At 32.8% G+C, this 21,084-nt stretch overlaps 1 protein-coding gene, 1 long non-coding RNA gene and 1 pseudogene across 2 annotated transcripts; 1 reads left to right on the top strand and 2 right to left on the bottom strand.

Annotated features, from left to right (window-relative positions):
* The first annotated feature begins 8,078 nt into the window (after positions 1-8,078).
* On the top strand, positions 8,079-10,137 carry LOC107028262 (protein FAR-RED IMPAIRED RESPONSE 1-like). Its single transcript, XM_027919307.1, has 4 exons — positions 8,079-8,149; positions 8,774-8,856; positions 8,954-9,597; positions 9,697-10,137. The coding sequence occupies exons 1-4, from the start codon at positions 8,088-8,090 to the stop codon at positions 10,135-10,137; spliced, it is 1,230 nt and encodes a 409-aa protein (XP_027775108.1). The 5' UTR covers positions 8,079-8,087.
* A 1,783-nt stretch (positions 10,138-11,920) lies between these two features.
* Positions 11,921-15,234, bottom strand: LOC107027707 (annotated as a pseudogene).
* A 172-nt stretch (positions 15,235-15,406) lies between these two features.
* On the bottom strand, positions 15,407-20,468 carry LOC107027306. The gene is made up of 4 exons (XR_001457755.2): positions 19,728-20,468; positions 17,475-18,772; positions 17,108-17,363; positions 15,407-15,562 (listed from the first exon to the last, which is right to left on the bottom strand). It is a non-coding gene; the product is annotated as an uncharacterized LOC107027306 (long non-coding RNA).
* Positions 20,469-21,084: the final 616 nt, after the last annotated feature.

Genomic DNA, 21,084 nt, shown 5'->3' with positions numbered 1-21,084 from the left:
GGGGGGGGGGGGGGAAGGGGATTTCTTCTTGAATTAAATAAGTAAAATGATTGAAGATACTGTGTAAAAATTAAATTTGAGAAAATAAAGTGGAGTGATTTGAGGGTTGATATGAGGGGATTTGCGTGATTTATTTTATTTTATTTTTTGGTTGAGATTGTGATATTTGAAAGTTGAACTCTTCAGTATTTGTGATTATGTCTAAGTTCTTTTAATGGCTAAAAAGTACTATGACTACAAAATTTGAAACATCATCCCCCAATTCCTGTTTTTTGTTTATCTGTTTTCTTTGCATTTTGAACATTTGAAGTATTTTAGTTTATAAGTTGTTTTGTAATGAGAGTGGATAGCAAAGTGAAAGATGTTACAATGTATTTAAGTAGTGGTAGCATTCACAAATTGCCTCAATGTATATGCAGTTTCTCGTTATTGATAAATTTGAATTTTTGTTGTGAATTCGATGAAAGACTTGTTATTGCGTGGAAGTATCTGACTTTTTTCTCTGTAGGTTTGTTGGACTTAGAAGTGCTGATTATTTTGAAGATTGCCAAAGTACGTACAATAGGTTGTGCTGCTAAAGTGATATGTTGTGCTAACACGATACAAAAAGAGTTTAAACTAAGTCAACGATGGAATAATTTTCAATAGAGTTTTTCTTATTTAAGGAAAATAATATTTTCTTACCTAATTAAGAAAAGCGTGTTTTCTTATTTAATAAAAAAAACTGTTGGAAAGATTTGTGGAAGTATGTCAACTAATCCAAGTCGATTGCAACAAGTTTGTTAAAATCAAGTTCAACAAAGATTTGTTGAAGAAGATTATGTTGTAGCTGTAACATGGCAAAGTTAAGGAGTTGAAAATACGACACCTAAATTAAGTCGAAGACGAAGTTCGAGTCGAGTTTGGTTTATAGAAGTTTAATCGCGTTTTGTTGTCTATTTAAGGACGAATTCACTTAGGAGAAGGAATCCTATATAGACAAGATTCTCTGGAGGCAACATAATCTAAAAGAAAAAAAGTGTGAGTTTTGTAGACGCAAAGACAAGAAAAGGTTCAAGTTGAGTACAACAAGAATTTGTAGAGGCGAAGACAAAGTTAAATCAAACAAGGACTTGCTGAATTTCTAATCTATAAATGGGGAACTATTTCATCAGAAAAAATAGTGCACTTACGTGGAGAGAAATCAAAACACTATCAAGAGGTTTGAAAGAGTTTTGATATTAACTTATGGAGTGTTGCGAGTTAAGTAAGAAGTTGTAAGACTGTATTCAAGAGTCTTGTTTACAATCTGAGTTTTGTGAGTAAAAGTTGTTCGACAAGTTGTAGAACTGGAAGAACATTAGAAGATATAAAACCAGGGTTTTTTGTGTCTTTGGGTAGCTAGAAATTAGAGTTTATAATTTCTTAGCTAGGAATTAGAGTTTATAATTCTTCTAGAAATTAAAGTTTATAATTCCTTAGGTTACAGAGCTTTGTAATCGTTGTATTGTTTGAAGTTTATAAATAATACAAAGTGTTGTTCGAATTAATTATCATTATGTTTCAAACAAACAGAAACACATTATCTGTACATGTTTTTGAAGAATTCAGGAGGGTAGAATTCTAACAATTGGTATCAGAGCAGGTTATCTTTGAAGAGTCTAATAACTCAAGATAAGATCATTATGAATTCTGCACCTCCTCTTGGGCATGGTCAAGGGCAACACATCAATATACCACCATTATTTAATAGAGATTACTACTCTTGGTGGAAGACAAGGATGGAAGACTTCATTCAAGCTGAAGATTATGAACTATGGGTTAGAATTACTAATGGACCATTAACTCCTACTATTACTGATAGTGAAGGGAATAAAGTTCCTAAACCTACAGAAAAATACAGAAAAGCTGACTACAAGATGATAGGAAAGAATGCAAAAGCTAAGTGCATTCTCGTATATGGACTAGGAGCTGATGAATTTAACCGCATCTCTAGTTATACCTCTGCAAAACCAATATGGGACACTTTACAAAATGCTCACGAAGGTATAACTCAAGTTCTTAAATTCAAAATTGTCAGACTTTGTTCTGAATATGAAGTCTTCAAGATGAAATTCGGAGAATCACTTCAAGATATGATCACCAGATTTACTGATGTTGTATGAGTTAATATCCTTGGGCAAATTATACACCAATGAAGAACAAGTGGACAAAGTACTAAGGACTCTGCCTAAATCATGGAAAATAAAAGTTACTCCAATCAGAGAAGGAAGGATCTAACCAATATGACTTTGGATAAATTAGTAGAAAATCTCAAAAATTATGAGATGAATGTTGACAAAAGAGGTGAAGGAAACAAAGAGAAAAATCTTTGATTTAAAGAAACTGAAAGTGATGAATCGGACATAGATGATAATGATTTGGCACTGATAAGTAGATACTTCAAGAAATTCTTCAAAAGGGGCTTAAATTCTGGAGAAAAAAAAAAGGTAACACACCAAAGAAAAGAATATAGAGAATCCACAAAGTGAAGGATGCTTCAAGTGTGGAAAAATTGATCATCAAATTAAGAATTGTCATATGTGGGAGGCAGAATGGAGAAAACAAAGAGCTGAAAAGGGAAAGAGAGAACTTTTAAACAAAAGAAAAAATAAAGAGAAGGAGCAAGCGATGTATGCTTCCTGGGGAACAGGTTCAAAGAGATATGACGAAAATGATGAGGACCTCGCTTTGATGGCCATAGAAAAATCAGAAATTGAACCTTAATCAAACTCTGAAGGAATGAAGGTAAATCTTTTTGATTTAAAAGATAAACTAGTGAAGTTCTCTAAGAAAAAGTTATCCTTCTTATTACTCACTTCCATGGAATCAATACAAGAACTAGTTAAAACCAAGAATCAATGTCTTGCTTCCATGACTAGTTTAAAGTTTGAGTATATTGATCTTGAAAAAATTAATTGTGATCTCAAGAAAGAAAATCAACTCTTAAAGGAACAGGTACAACAACTTGATTCCTGCACTTTGGATCTCAAATCTAATTTGAAACAAAGTGTTACTGGGAATGAAAAAGAAAAAATTAGTGGTGACCAAATCAGATGTAACCGAGATCTAATGAGGTTAAACAATGAACTATCTTCTGAAAGGGAAAATTCTAAGAGAATTAATCTTGAATTATCTAGGATAAAAACTGATACAGAAAGAGCTAATAAATGGACAAAATCTTCCATGATAGTAACACATTTAGGTAACAATATCGGAACATAATAATTGGAATAGCGTATGAAAAACCTATGATTGAAATTCTTTTTATATATTATTTGTGGTAACTCAGGCCACTCTAAGGAAAATTGTCCGAAATACAGAGTTACTGTAGAAAATAAAGCAAGAGAAACTCATAAAACTATTCAAAGGAACAGGTATACTCAAAGGCAATCTAATCTGCCTAAGTGGGCTCATAGAGATCTTATTCATCCTTTTTATCAATACAAAGGACCCAAGCTAGTCTGGGTTCCTAAATCTAACCTTTGAATTTGTATAAAAAGTGAGAGGAAGCAGGTAACATTCACGAATGAGCATGTTGCTTCAGATGCATGATTGAAACTAGAAGAAATTTCTCTCACTTGAAATAAGAAGGAATGGATGAATAACATTGACTGTGAAAAAAAAATTGAAAAAAAAAGAAGAAAAAGACTGAAGAAGCATGTGAATGAAACAGGTTTAACCTATGCATTATCTAACAATTATGCGCACTAAGATGATCAATCAATCAAAAATATGATCAGCCAAGGAAAACACTTTCAAAAGGAATAATTTGAAACTTGGGGATGATTAAGGTTACATGAGTATCCCTCAGTGGCTAATGAACATTGCGTATACTGCCCTCTAATCTTGAATTATATGCTCGGTTTTGTACATTAAGTTCTATGTCTCTATACCACTTTTAAAGTCATGCTATTCATACACTATAACATTGTATTTGCATCTGGCATGGGAGAACGACTTAGCAAAAGTGAAACAAAATTCAGCATTATCCAGATATATAAGGTATGTTCACTACAATTATTCATGATTAAATATAAATTCAATGCACTTGAACCTATTTCTTCCACTTGTCCACCAAAACAAATATCTTCTTAAAAAGTCTTATTCCAATGTGATGGTCTATGGTTGAGATGAATTTGGAGGTAGACACCTCTACTTTGGTGCCTTATAAAATATAGATTGAGAAAGTAGAGTGTACTAGTTTTTAGGGGGAATCATTTGTATTGGGTAAAGTCTTGGAGGATTTACCTTGTGAGGGAGAATATTTTGGGGACCCTACACTTGAACAAAGTTCACTTGTTAGGCTCAACTTGGGTGCATCTAGTAAGGGGGAATTGATGGGAGACCCATCTGTCGAACCTAGTTTTTCTATTGGAAACCATATAAATTGGAATTTCGGATTGATGTCAAAAAGTATCATAGTTGGTGCTGCACCTGATAGTACCACGTCCAGGGAACATATTGAGAGAACATGTTCCTTTACAATTTATATTCAAGAAAATTTGTTCCTCTTACTAACTCTATTGAAATTAAAGATGATTGAACTATTGTTTCTGCAGAGGGTACATTATTGATTGAACAAGTTCCTTAAAGTGATATAAAAATAGGAGAAAAAAAGGGAGATTGAGCGTGCATAGACAAAGGCTACCTTTCAAATTGAGAAGGCTGCTAATTTATTTAATCCAAAAGATATTTTAGCTGCTGAAAAATGACTTTTATTTATCCTCTCATGCCCGATCTTTTGATATTACCTAGCCACTCTAGCCTTTGACTTCCAATATATTTTCTCATCACAAATGCTTGATTCTATCTTTAATTTTGATTACATTTGTGTTGTATATGTTTCTTGATTAATGCTAATGTTGGGTTTGAGTTTCTGGACATGTATACCTACTATGATTGTGCAAATGCTTTGTTATAGCTAACTGAGTTCTTGATTTTAAGTGTTTGTGTAGGTTATAGCCCTAGTGACCATGAGTAACTGAGTTCTTGATTTTAAGTGTTTGTGTAGGTTATAGCCCTAGTGGCCATGAGTATCAAATTTGTTTTTCTTACTGTGGTGTATGCGTTCACAATGTTTTATGATGTCAAAAGGGGAAAGTGCATACTTGTGTAATATTTATAACCCAATTGGTTTAACTTGATCCTCTAATGTGTTTGTTTTGTGTATTGAGTTTTAAGAAACTGACACAATACATATTGATCTATTCACACAAGAAGCAATGGTTTGTCATCATCAAAAAGGGGGGAATTTGTTAGGTACACATGAATATGTATATTTTGAAGAATGACAAAGATTGCATCATGGAACGAGTTTAGCAGACGTGATCTAAGTAGATCACTGTTAAGAAGTCATCTGCGAAGAAATCGGGAAGCAAGGCAAGCAAGGTTGTTGATGCTAAATGTTAGTACATTCAATGCAATGCCATACAGTGTAATGTAATGCTATACAGTGTAGCTACAAATAATTGAATAGTTTGGCATACGTTCAATGAAATGCAACACGGTGTAGCTACAAAGGCATGAATAGTTTGTCATCATTCAAAAATGGGGAATTTGTTGGACGTTAGAAGTGCTGATTATTTTTGAAGATTGCCAAAGTACGTAGAATAGGTTGTGCTGCTAACATGATAGGTTGTGCTAACGCGATACAAAAAGAGTTTAAGCCAAGTCGATGACGAAATAAGTTTCAATAGAGTTTTTTTTATTTAAGGAAAATAATATTTTCTTACCTAATCAAGGAAAACATGTTTTCTTATTTAATAAAGAAAACTGTTGGAAAGGTTTGTGGAAGTATGTCAACTAATCCAAGTCGATTTCAACAAGTTTGTTAAAATCAAGTTCAACAAAGATTTGTTGAAGAAGATTATGTTGTAGCAGTAATATGGCAAAGTTAAGAAGTTGAAGATACGACACCTAAACTAAGTCGAAGACGAAGTTCGAGTCGAGTTTGGTTTATAGAAGATTAATCGGGTTTTGTTGTCTATTTAAGGACGAATTCACTTCGGAGAAGGAATCCTATATAGACAAGATATTCTGGAGGCGGCATAATCTAAAAGGAAAAAAAGCGTGAGTTTTATAGAGGCAAAGACAAGAAGAAGTTCAAGTTCAGTTCAACAAGGATTTGTAGAGGCAAAGACAAAGTTGAATCAAACAAGGACTTGCTGAATTTCTGATGTATAAATAGGGAACTGTTTTCATCAGAAAAATGGCGCACTTACATAGAGAAAAAATCAAAACACTATGGGGAGTGTTGCGAGTTAAGTGAGAAGGTCTAAGATTTTATTCAAGAGTCTTATTTAGAATCTGAGTTTTGTGAGTAGGAGTTGTTCAACAAGTTGTAGAACTTGAAGAACATTAGAAGATATAAAACCGGGGGGTTTTGTGTCTTTGGGTAGCTAGAAGTTAGAGTTTATAATTTCTTAGCTAGGAATTAGAGTTTATAATTCCTCTAGGAATTAGAGTTTATAATTCCTTAGGTTACAGAGCTTTGTAATCGTTGTATTATTTTGAAGTTTATAAATAATACAAACTGTTGTTCGAATTGATTATCATTAAGTTTCAAACAAACATAAACACGTTGTCTATAGTGTTCCTTTGAAGAATTTAGGAGGGTAGAATTCCAACAACATTATATGATTAAAATGTTATGATTTACTTTTAAAAAAATATTATTTTTTGGTTAAAAATAGTGAAAAATGACTAAGTTTCGGAAAATCAATTAATCTTATGATTTAAGAAAAACCGACTTCCAAATAACGGAGTCGCCACTTGATTTTTGATAAAATCAAGAAAAATTTTCGAAATTTCAAAAGATTTAAAAACAGATAAAAATCGATTGAAAAAGGTTCGAAGTTCAAATGTACATCCCGAGAAGGTGTTAGGCCCTCGGGATGCCCGCTAACTTGCGGTTGACCGGCGATTTGACTAAATGACTTTTAAAATAAATTATAAATTTTAACTAAGTAAAGAGAAAATTTGTTTTAATATATATTCCATTTTTTATTTTTTCTAAAGGAAAATATTTAGAGCAAGTTCACTTAAGGGAAATAACCTAAATGTTGACAAAAAGCCAATAAAATAAAATAAGTAAAATAGTAGTAACATTTATAATTAAATAAATAGTAAAAAAAATGACTGCTCTTTAGGAGATTAATAAAATTCCACCAAATATTAGTTATTTCAAACAATAAATAAATAAGTATAAATTATAGGAACCACATATTATAAATACAAAATGACCATTTATCCCTTTAAGAATTGAAATTACTAAAAATTCCTTAAAAAGCAAAGAAGCGGGATACATCACTCTGGCACGGGATACATAAGAACTGATACATCATAGTTAAAGGCTGCTGCGATTAATTAGGATTAATTAACGTGATTTCTGTTATTCTTAACTGAAATCACGTAATTAATGGTCATCAGATTGTATAACTGATTAGTAAATTCAAATTTTAAATCAGATTAGCTTCATAATTCAAAAATAGTTTTTTAAAGGTTGATCTGCATACTAAGAATTCAAAAAAAAAAGGTTTTGAAGATGAATATCTCAATTCTGCTGCGGCATTCTGGAATTTGGGTAAGCGATATTAATTATGAAGGTTACAAAAGTTGATGGAATTGTTGTTGGCCATTCTATTTCATTTGTGAATCTGAAAACGTTGATTTTAGCAGAGCTTGAGATCGACAATGTTACAAAGGATATTGAAATACGATACATTGTCGAGGGAAGCTCATGTCCGTTGAAAATCAAAAACGACATGGGTGTGAAACTTTATTTCGAAGTGAAAAAGAATGCAACTGGAATTGGCATGTATCCGCTTTGTATTGATACAACTGATAAAATTGTTGGGGATATACGTAATTTTGATTGTTCATCAGGTGAAGTCGTATGCGTGGAAGGTACCGAAAGAGATACTGAAGCTCTTGCTCTGGTCGAGTCTAGAATTTGTGACATTGATTATATTCCAGAATTAAATGCTACGAATTACATAACTGATTCCAATAGTACTGAAGTGAAGACTGGGTTGTTGTATAAGGACAAAGATACACTCGTTGCTGTAATGGCTAAATATAAAATAAAGAACAACTTCAATTTTCGAGTGAAAAGATCGGATAAGAAAAGGTATTTCAATGCTTACTCAATGATCTGTTTGTTTTTCTCTGTTTATATTGATTTATATTGTATCTGATACATAATTCAAAACAGTCTATATCTTGTTGTTATATTTATAGCATTGCTTTTCTTATATGAATTAAACCACTTAAAAATTTTGGACAGCTATGTGTTGGTTTGCTTCAGCGACCAATGTGGATGGACATTAAAATCATCTTGCAGGAAAAAATCTGATGTATTCAAAGTGAGATATTTCAATAGTGAACATACTTGTCCGATGCGGGATAGGATACTAACAAAAGTACAAGCAACAATTGGATTTATTAGTGGTGTGACTGCCCCTAAATTGGTAAATCATAAAAGAATCCATACACCTCGGGATGTAATTGAAGATATTAGAGAATTGTATGGGGTTGAGATATCGTACCAACAAGCATGGCGTGCTAGAGAACGTGCACTAGAAATGCTCAAGGGTAAGCCATCAGAAGGATATAAACAGATGCCGAGATACATATGGATGCTAAATAAAGTGTATCCAAATTCATATATAAGGATGCAAAAGACGGAAGATAATAAATTCATGTATCTGTTCATAGCCCTAAGACCGTTGATAAGAGGGTTCGACTACTGCAGGCCTGTAGTTGTAGTGGACGCTGCACATCTTGGCGGGGCTTACAAGGGTACTTTTGTATCAGCAAGCACACTCGATGGTGCAGGTATGAGTGTTATAATTCTGATGTAATGTATAACTTATATTATATTAGTGTAAACATTGTGTATCGGGAAATTAAATGTGATATTCTTTGTAATTAGGATGCATATTGCCATTGGCATATGGTGTTGTAGACACTGAAAATGACTGTTCGTGGACATGGTTCTTCGAAAATTTCAAAAATGCATTTGGTGAGCGTGAAAACATGTGTATTGTATCGGATAGAAATGAAAGTATCATAAAGAGTGTAAGCATTGTATACCCAAACGTACCTCATTGTGCATGCATATGGCATCTTTGGAAGAATGTATGTTCAAGCTTCAAAAGGAGTAAAAAAACACTAAGTGATATATTTTACTCAATGGCAAAAGCATACAGGAAGGAAGATTTTGATAAATTAATGGCTAAGGTTGTGAAGGTTGATCATAGGGTGAAGGATTACCTTGAAGAAGCTGGTTATGAGAAGTGGTCAAGAGTTCATTCAACCATAAACAGAGGTAGAATGATGACTTCGAACATCGCTGAGTGTATCAATGGATGCCTTGTCGATGCACGTAAGTTAACTATAATAGACTTCTTGGAGGAAGCTAGACTTTTATTTGGTAGTTGGAACTATAAAAATAGAGAAATAGCGTCATATACAAAGGACACATTGGGCCGAAGATTTGAGGAGATATTGATTGTAAACGCATCTAAAAGTTCAAAGATGAAGGTATTTATCAATTTCATTGACTTTCTGTTTTATGTATCAGATACAAACTAATTTTCAATGTTAATTGTTTTTTTTAAAATGATATATAAATTGTATATTACGTAATGTATCACTAACTTCTTAAATTTTTAGGTTGTTCCATCATCAGAATATATTTTCACAGTTCATGAAGCCGGAAAAAGATACATTGTATGCCTTGAGAGGAAAACTTGCACATGTGGAAGGTTTCAACATGATGAGATACCTTGCGCACACGCAATTGCAGTTTTGAAGCACAAGAATGTTACCAATTTGCACCCATATTGCTCTGATTACTACAAGCCGTATGCATTAGAAAAAACGTACGAGGTTGTAATGGTTCCAATGCCAGATAAGGATGATTGGAACGTTCCAGAATATGTTTTAGATGAAATTGTCCGGCCACCTAGGTACAGAAGGTTGGCTGGACGACCAAGAAAGCGAAGAAAGAAAAATGCGGATGAGAAAATAACAGTGAACAATAATTATTGTGGGCAGTGTGGACAAGAAGGACATAACAGGAGAACTTGTACTTTCTTCCCTAAAGAGAATTGAAAGAATGTTTTAAAAAGAGGACATTAGTGTTCATGGTACTTCTATCCATTTTTTTCTTTATAATTTTGACTAAATAAAGTGTATTGGTCACAACTTAATTTGATGTTCAAATATATGACTTTGCAGTTTAATTATGTGCCAAATTTAAACTCCAAATTTTATAAATAAATAGATTCAACAGTGGTGCGTTTTCAATGTAACAGTAATGATATAGGAGTTTGTTTGTGTATGTGATGTATCGTATACATGAATATTATTGAATAGATGTTATATGTTCCGTGTATATTGTATTTTGAGATATTCAAGTGTACAAAAAAATTGATTTGTTCAATTGTTTACTATATGATTCGTGTATACATACTTATGAGTTATAAATTTGATATATTATATTCAACAGTGTTTGGGTTTCAGTTTTACAGTAATTCAAGCTGAGTTTATTTGTGTAATTTATGTATCAGATACATTCATTTGAGTGAAAAATATGTTATATTTTTCGTGTATACTCCATCATGAGTTATTCTAGTGTCCCAAAACTTGACTTGTTCAAATGTGTACGACATGTTTAGTGTGTACAGCCTTATGAACTGTAATTTTGATATAGTACATTCTAGTGGTGCGTTTCACTGTAATATTAATCAGGGTTAAGTTTGTTTATGTATATGATGTATCATATACATTCATATAATTCAAGTTGCTAAATATATAACTGCAATATTTTTTCATGTATATATTATACTTTAATGTATCATATACATCATTTGTATAAGTGAAAAATACTTAATAATGTATCATACACATTAGAACTTAAGTGTCATATACTTCATTTTGTAAATTAGCTGTCAAAATTACTTAAACTGAAACACTAAAAAATTTGTAAAGCAACAACTGTTTCTAAAACAATAACTTGAAAAAACATAACATTCATAACTAATAAAATATTGTAATACCAATAAGCTTTTAGAAAAACACAAAAGATAATTGTCTTCAACACAAAACAACATATAAACTTGTTCATCCTGTCCCAGCTAATTACTAATCTATGTTAACAATGTCATCTTCAGTTGGTGTTGTGAATTGACCCTTAGGCTTTGGTGGATCGTCATTGTCACTTATGTATCCACCATTGACCTTGTCACTGCCGTATCTCCATAACAATGCAGCATATCTATTGCGTAGGTAATTTGCAAGATGTCCATCAGTATCAGGTGGTATAACAAGTTGGTCACTCAAAAACTCTGCAAATGTAGCTACGTATAACCCGCAGTCCCTACAATAAAATAAGTAATATAAATTTGTAAAATAGCTTACACATATATTGTAGACCAGAATTGAAAATACTTACAGGCTATCGTCTTCTTGTTGCATGATACCTTCAGCATATTCAATGTTGAAAGGAATATGTGACTCTAAAGGTACACCTGTTTGTTTGTCCTTGTATGCATCAAGAACTGACCAGTTTGTCCGCTCATTGTTTTCAAAGAAACCACTGTCAATCAGGTAAGAAGGTAACATCCTTGACAATTTTTTTATCTCGTCAGAATATACACGTTTCCTTGTGCCCAGAGAAGAGTCATACACGCGTATTACCCTCTTATTCAATTCAACCACAGCTAATACCCAATGAAAATCTCCATCATAATTGATTGGAATATAAACATCATCCACCAGATGCCATGGTAACCCAGCTGGTATTGAAAAACCTTTCATTACGTTGATTATTGACCTCTCATGTACTGATACAGCTCTTGCACGATCAATGTGTTCTTGGGTACTAATATCATCATCAGCCTCATTGTTATAATACCTATCATGGGTATTGTTGATATGTGTGCTGAACAAACAATTGACTGTTGTGTATCTGTATTGATCCATGCTTCGAAGTTTTGATTTTTTACGAAGGTAGTAAAAAATAACATCGATGTGCTGCAAATAAAAGATAAAAATAATTATGCATTTGAAAAACATTTAATTAAAAAAAATATTGGTTGCTGAAAGTGATATATGATTTTGATATGTATAGATGACATACGAACACAATGTATCATATACATCATTATAAAAGCATCTATTTACCTGATCAGTCCAACAGTTCTTAGGCTGAGACATGGCATAAAACCAATTCTTATTTGTCGGAAAAGCAACGACATAATCCATCATTTCAAAACCCAATGAAGATGCTTTTGATTTGTATTTATCTTCTGATGGTTTCCTGTAGCATTAAGCGTAATGAAAATATGTTATTCAAAATTGTAACAATAGCTGCAATTTGAAAATTTATCAGATTCAGTAAAATTATATAAAACTTACTTTTTTGAATGAGCTTTAAGAAGCCCTGCAGTAACCCACTCAATAAACTCATCAATCAGATATGAAGGGGCTTGGTTTGTAATCTCACATCCTTGAAATGGAAAATTTGGACGCATTACATTAGTCATGACCGCTTTTCCTTTTTCACTTGATCCAAATGAAGTTAAATAAGGGGATTTGCAGTTTCTCGAAGGCATCCGGATACGTGCATGAGGAGTATTTATTTCGCTTCGAACAACAATATCTGTGATTGGAATATCAATTGGTAATTGACTGTCCGAAAGCAAACTTTGATTTTCGGTAAACTCCTGTTGATTTGCATTAGTAGGCAGACTTCCTAGCTCAGCAATAAGCGTATTCATGGCTTCTCGTGTATCCGGAGATATTGAACCAGATGGTGTAGAATCCTACATGGTTTACACTGATAAGTAAAAATATATTGATAGACATATGATATTGATATGATACATGAAGATTAAATTACCGATGTATCTTCGTTCATTGTTCCTTCAAATAAATGATGAGGCGTTTGTGCTGATGGAGCATCCTGAATAAAAAATGTACTGATCAATTTATGATACCTTAAACATCAAATAATTATACACAAAATGATTTTTAATGTATCAAGGACAGGTAACAGCAAACTACGGATTGTATAGATGAGACAAACAAATTTAACTAGTCACATAGATATGTATCTTGCAATGGAATGTATCACGTACACACTAAATACAAAAGTTTAGTACAATACACAGTAACTTGGAAAAATACATATGTGATCATTACAATACATGTATCATATTAATCCAATTAAACTGTAATGTATCATAATTATCAAATAAAGCAGCAATGTATCATAATAATATAATTAAAATTAAACGAATAATTACCTTGCTGTGTTCACATGTTTGATCAGTATGATGAGTATCTGAATTTGGGGATTGAAGTTCTGAAACGTCCTTCATTACTTGATGATTCTTCAACGTATCTTCATTCTTTATTTTGTAAAGAAAATTAAGTTAATGATAAATTATAGAATTTTATGTACAAATTTAATAAAGTAAATTAAACCTGATTGTCAACATCAAGTTCCATTTGTATCGGAGAGGTAGCTTGGTGTCCATCATTGCCTTCTTCATCGGAAACTTCAACCATGTTTGGTGTAGACTTGCCGCCCATATCCTTCATTAAATGAATTTGTAACATAATGACCTATGAAATTTGTAAAACACAACGAAAATACACATCAAAATACATTACCTTTGATTGTTGGCCATCATCCCTATTCTTAGAATTCATCACCTCAATGTGATTAGCCTTTATCAAATTCACAAGATACTCAAATTTGCTGTCGACCTATTGAAAAAAAATTACAGATTCAAATTTCTATTTAAGAATTAACATTAACAAATAAATATCGTTACTTACGTATTCCTTCATATGTTGTTTCAGTTCTTCAATATCAGGAAATACAGACTTATCTTTTGAGACTTGTGATGATACATGGGCAGAAGATACATTAGCAGGCGGGGTATGTTCTTCAGCTGGCATTGAGAATGACTGATTTAATTGCGGCTTTGACTGCTTTGACAGATTCTTCGAACCCTTTGTTTTATGTGTATCAGTATTCTTTCTCCTCTTGGATGGTGGTGGAGATGATGTATCAGATACACGAGATGATCTTCTCAATAAATGATCAGGAGGGCTTGTTGAAAAATCCTCAAAACCTGACTTATCTTTAGTATGCACTTTTTTTGCACCAACATGTGGCGTAGATACTTCATTTCTGTTGACCTCTTGACTATCGGGTAAATCAAGGGATTCCACCTCATCTTGCGTTGGTGCAATGTTTGAACAAGTATTCTGCAATTAAAATGTTTAAATGTTATAACAATGTTTTGTATAAAAAAATACAATTATTTACAACAAATATTATAAAGCTTATTGATACAATATTAAAAGATAATTTAAAATTAATGTTACCTCGGAGAAAATGCTAGTCATTAACTTTTCATATTTTGGCTTTTCAGCCACCACTGTCCAATTACATAACCTCGGAATACCATTCGCCACTTTAACAGCAATGTCTGGACTTAGAGTAGATGCACATTCGTAAATCCAAACGTTGAGTGCATAAGGCATACCAAATAAGCGATACATCTGTTTGCTTTGGTTGAAGTCTTGCCTGAGTGATGTAATCAGCTTATTAAATGCAATCTGACCCCAAGGATACATTTCATACCTACCATCTTCGACCATTAGAATTCTTCTATACGTATGAATGTCTCACCAAGATGGCATAACAAGAAAGTATTGATGAAGTATATTATTGCCATTTCCACCGATTCTTGTGTGGTCTCCCAATTCCCCATTGCAAAACGCTGCATCAATCGACTTTTGGTTATACCATTGGGACAATCCGGGAAATATTTTTGTAATAACCGGCTCGGAGTGAATTTAGGATACGAAAATTCCTTAACATCTCCTTTGCATTTTAGGCCAGTTACAATGGCAAATTCCTTCATTCCAAACACCAATACATTCCCATTTGTATGCCGAACATGCAGAACATCTTTATTTTCATGTCCCACTTCCAACAACAGCAAAAATTTGGTAATCTGACCCTGGAAATTACATTTTGGAATTTCCAAATATAGTCCAAAAATTGTTTTCTTAAACAGTGCAACGCCTTCGTCTTTTATAGATAATTTGATTTTATTCACAAAATCAAAATTGAAAGTAGCCCCAAACCTCAATGGATGCGCCGGAATTTTTTTAATAACATAATGCATGCCCNTCTTAACATCCCTTTGCATTTTAGGCCAGTTACAATGGCAAATTCCTTCATTCCAAACACCAATACATTCCCATTTGTATGCCGAACATGCAGAACATCTTTATTTTCATGTCCCACTTCCAACAACAGCAAACATTTGGTAATCTGACCCTGGAAATTACATTTTGGAATTTCCAAATATGGTCCAAAAATTGTTTTCTTAAACAGTGCAACGCCTTCGTCTTTTATAGATAATTTGATTTTATTCACAAAATCAAAATTGAAAGTAGCCCCAAACCTCAATGGATGCGCCGGAATTTTTTTAATAACATAATGCATGCCCTGTTTATACAAAAAATAAAATAACATAATTCATGCACTGCATTATATGAATGTATATGATACATCATAATTATATTCCTAATTACATATACTTTATAAGATGTATATGATACATTCTTTAACTGGCACCTATTATATTCTATAACAACCATCATATTCAGTTTTAATTGAATGTATATGATACATTAAAGTTAAAATTATAAGAAATAGGAATCATAATATGTATATGATACATCTTATTAACTGAACTTATAAACATTGTAAATAGACTTGGTGTATCTGATACATCCCACAACTGTACCACACAGTTTTATTTTACTAATAACAACCCACAAATTATTACCATATTATAGACCTTAAAACTGAAAACCACATAATGCTTTTAGGATGTATATGATACANTATAATCATATTCCTAATTACATATACTTTATAAGATGTATATGATACATTCTATAACTGGCACCTATTATATTCTATAACAACCATCATATTCAGTTTTAATTGAATGTATATGATACATTAAAGTTAAAATTATAAGAAATAGTAATCATAATATGTATATGATACATCTTATTAACTGAACTTATAAACAGTGTAAATAGACTTGGTGTATCTGATACATCACACAACTGTACCACACAGTTTTATTTTACTAATAACAACACACAAATTATTACCATATTATAGACCTTAAAACTGAAAACCACATAATGCTTTTAGGATGTATATGATACATTCTATAACTGGCACCTATTATATTCTATAACAACCATCATATTCAGTTTTAATTGAATGTATATGATACATTAAAGTTAAAATTATAAGACATAGGAATCATAATATGTATATGATACATCTTATTAACTGAACTTATAAACATTGTAAATAGACTTGGTGTATCTGATACATCCCACAACTGTACCACACAGTTTTATTTTACTAATAACAACCCACAAATTATTACCATATTATAGACCTTAAAACTGAAAACCACATAATGCTTTTAGGATGTATATGATACATTCTATAACTGGCACCTATTATATTCTATAACAACCATCATATTCAGTTTTAATTGAATGTATATGATACATTAAAGTTAAAATTATAAGACATAGGAATCATAATATGTATATGATACATCTTATTAACTGAACTTATAAACATTATAAATAGACTTGGTGTATCTGATACATCACACAACTGTACCACACAGTTTTATTTTACTAATAACAACCCACAAAATTATTACCATATTATAGACCTTAAAACTGAAAACAACATAATGCTTTTACTAATCGAAATTTTACTGAAGAATCTTAAAATTTTACAGACAGTGTGCTTTCAGTGATACACAACTCAAAATTATTGACAAAAATTATGAATCTGATACACACTATAAAATGTACAGAAACATGTTGGTTGTACTTTAATTTGAATGTATCAATCTTCATTGTTAATTACAGTTTACAAACACATACAACAATTTACACTTAGGGTATTATAAACAAAAACACAAAATTATGAATTTTAAACACATACCTTAGGAAGTGTGGGTCTTGACACAGTTGATGTAACTTTTCTTGGCCTTTTTTTCTTGATTTCTTCAGTCTTCTTCTTTGGCTCAAGTACATTGTTATCAACAATGGGTCATGCAATCTCTTAGATCTAATCTCAGCCCACAGCTCATCATCAGAATCATACAAACGTTTGGAATTACCACACTCTTCCATGATATTTGTAAACTCACACGATGAAGAGAATGAAGGAGAAAATCTGGTTAGATGGAAAGATAGTCCTACAAAATATCAAATAGATATGGATGAAAATTTGAAGGGAATTCAAAATTTACCTGCAAACGTGTGGAATGGGGAATTAAAAGTAGAAAAGGAATAAAAATTAAACTCACACGATGAATAGACTGAAGGAGAAAATTTGGTAGATGGAAAGAGAGTCCTACAAAATATCAAATAGATATGGATGAAAATTTGAACTGGAATTCAAAATTTACCTGCAAACGTGTGGAATGGGGAATTAAAAGTAGACAATTATACACCTACAATGTAGGGAAATAAAAAGGAAAAGGAATAAAAATTAATATGGTAAATTTTGATTGGGGATGTTAATGGGGAAGTGGGTAGCTTGAAAATAGGATTTAGTTTTTGGTAAAGTAAAACTTGCCAATTGGGTGAAAAAAAGGTGGGAAATCTTGATGTATCTTTTATATTTTTTTAAATTGGGGGAATAAGGGATTTTTGAAAATTTTAAAATAAGTTGGGATAAATGGTTATTAAGATAATTAAAGTAGTGTATTTAAGTAATTTTTCCAATAAATAAAGAAGGGAGAGAAGAGAACATTTGAATTTGGGCTAAATACCCAAATTCATTAAATTTGGGCTTTGGCCCACCTGTCTTATAATAATTTTCAAAATATGGGCTTGGCCCCCTTAACAAATTAAAACCTGCAAAATATATTGGTCTTTGGGCCTATTAAAAAATTATTGCTGAAAGGGCCCTGGCCCATTTTCTTGAAAAAAGAACTAGGGTATACAAATGATGTATACTGTTGTGTACGGTGTATATCCAGTTCCATTTTGGACCTTTTGAGCCCTGTAATTTGTTTGAATATGAATTCTCGCGATTCCACTTGTATTTTCCATATTATTTCGGTGTATTTGTACCTGTACAATTTTTATACTATTTTAACATTTGTATATCGCTGCCCAAATGATGTATACCAATGTATACGGGCTATATCCTATGCACGTATTCATTCACTATTCCTGTATTTTACTTGAAATCAGTGTCCCTGTACGTTAAACCTGCAATTTGCATTTTTTACACCTATTTGGTATAGCGTATCTGTATATCAGTGTATACGGATGTTATATCAGCCTGTTTTTCAACTTTCGAAAGTTGAAAGTTCCTTTTTCAGCAGCATATTTTCACTGCTATCAATCCAAATTTCAAATTTTTCCTCCTGTGCATATTTCAACCTGTATATCGGTGTATAAAATTTGTATATAGCTGGTAGACAGCTTCTCAGCATCTGCAAATTTAATTTTCAGCACTCCATCTGCTGGTTTTGATACCTGTACACCAGTTATGAGGGGGGCTACGACTCGAAGAAGATGTTTTGAGCCTTTATGGCTCAATGAGGAAGTGCAACAAGATGGATTAAAGTCCATGAGGACTCGAGGAGAATTTCTGATGCAATAAAACAAACAAAAGGAGAATTAGCACCTTAATCAAATGACTAGAACAAAACAAAAATAGAAGATGTGAGCTACTTAGAGATATGAGCTAGAAAAGGGATACGAAATCTCAATATATATCCTATATGAAAGCAAAACAGGGGACTATGGAGCACTAAACAAATGTTCAAAAGAATAAAGCTAAGCCATCATCCATCGAGATTATTAGTGATAATTTAAGGCTATATAAACCATTTCAAACCCAAAGAAAACCATGTGACAGTGAGCAGCAAATAGACTGCAGATCAAACACAGAGGGGCATTGATCCCTTTCCATCGTTCTAGCCACTGAACACATATAAAGGGCTTATACGCGGAAACCAATCGATAACCAAAATCACGATAAAGAGAAGGCTTAGCAGTAGGACAAAGAGTAAAATCCTCCTCCAAGATAGCCACAACTCGAACATGTAAATGCTTCTACCCCCTAAACGACAACTAAGAATACGATAAAGAAAGAATCACCGACATATATTCGAAATTAAAAAAAACTCGATTAGGAGAGGTTCAAGCAAAGAAGGGCTACAGATACAAGGCTATTAAACTTTACTATAACATTCTTAAGCAAATATAAAGGCTATTCGACAAACAATACGAGAAACTCGTTCGAACTTACACATTCACAAACAAATATGATTGAAGGAACTAGAGTCTCTATAGATCAAAACAAACATTATACTACCTACAAGCTCGTCCAGGCCTAAACGAATAGCTCGAGCGAAGTGAACAACATGAATAAACTTAAGACGAGATGATCGAAACAAGAGAAGACTATACTTCAAACATACACCTACATTCCAGCTTCATAACTGGCAACAACCATACAAATCACTAAAGCACCAGAAGAAACCATTTCAAAACACAAAAAAAAAAAAACGAGAAATCCGTACAAAAGAAGGAGGGGTTACCTGTTTTAGAGCAGCCAACTGGAACAACAAATAACGATGAGGTCTTCCACCACAACACTCAAACTCGAAAGGCGATATAGAACTCCTTGTAGGTAGCGATAGGACAGTGACGAACATCTCTATGGTTTAAAGAAAATATCTCAAAATACTTATATATAACGATATGGCGGAAACTTGTAGCGATATTCCTCTGTAACACCTTTCTCTTTACTCCCTTTTTATCTACATTTTCTTTCTTTCCCTGTTTCTTTCCCCTTTTTTCTATCTGTTTCAACTGAAGGGAGAGCATTCTTTTTATAGGGGGGTCGGTAGAAGAAGAAACGAAGAAGGAAAAAGAAAAAAAAACGAGGGCAAAATCATATTAGCAACCCCAAGTTTGAATTCATACCCTCAAATCTTATCCAATTACTGCGAACAATCCCGCGATTCACAACCTTTCAACAGAATAGAGAGAGGTTGAGGGCTGGATCGTCTCTTGCGTCTTTGTCGAGCGACGTGTCATCATCTCCAAACGAGCAAGGACGATATTTTGCAGGGACGATTTTTGAAGGACCACAGCTGGAAAAACGTACGAGGTCGAAAGGAGGGAAAGAGCCGTTAAGGAGGGACTGCTCACGCGCCTAAAGAACGAGGGAAATACGTAGGGAAAGGGATCAAACACGCGCCAAAAGGAGGGAGGGTGAGGATCGTCCAGCGCTACTGCTGGAGATCTTTGGAGAAGAAGAAGAAAGGGAAATTGGGTCGGGGTCGGGTCGAAGGGAATGAGGGGAAAAGGGAATTGGGTTGGGAATTAAATTTGGTGGGTCGCGTAGGAAGAATGGGCTGGGAGAAGAGGAAATAAAAATGGGCCTAGAAGGGAATGTAATTGGGCCTGGGGCGGCTGATGGGTTGTTTTAGGGAAATTGGGATGGGCTGCTGGAATTAAAAATAGGCTGGGAAGGAAGGATGGGTAATGGGCCCAAAGTTGAGTTAAGTTGGAAGATGGGTTAAATTTAATAAATAGCCAAATTGAGTTAATATAGTAAATTCGGCTAAACCTTAAATAAACAAATTAGTATTAATTAATCAGCGAGCTTCTTTATTTGTAATATAATTATATTAGTTGTAAAATAGTGATTCAAAGTATAACCATAATTTAAACTAAATTAGTTTAATAAAATGCTTTACCAAAATTAAAATATTTTGAGAAATAATCATAAAATATACCAATTATATACATAATCATGTAAAGTATATATGTTATCTAAAAATTATAAGAAAATGGCAAAAATATCCAACATAACGCGAAATTCATATATTATTATTATTTTTTCTCGAAAAATTTATAAAACTAATTATTTTAAATTTTTTGGAAAAT

This window comes from Solanum pennellii, chromosome 8, assembly GCF_001406875.1.
Source record: "Solanum pennellii chromosome 8, SPENNV200".
Lineage (NCBI taxonomy): Eukaryota > Viridiplantae > Streptophyta > Magnoliopsida > Solanales > Solanaceae > Solanum > Solanum pennellii.
This window is presented reverse-complemented; position numbering and strand designations above follow the sequence as displayed.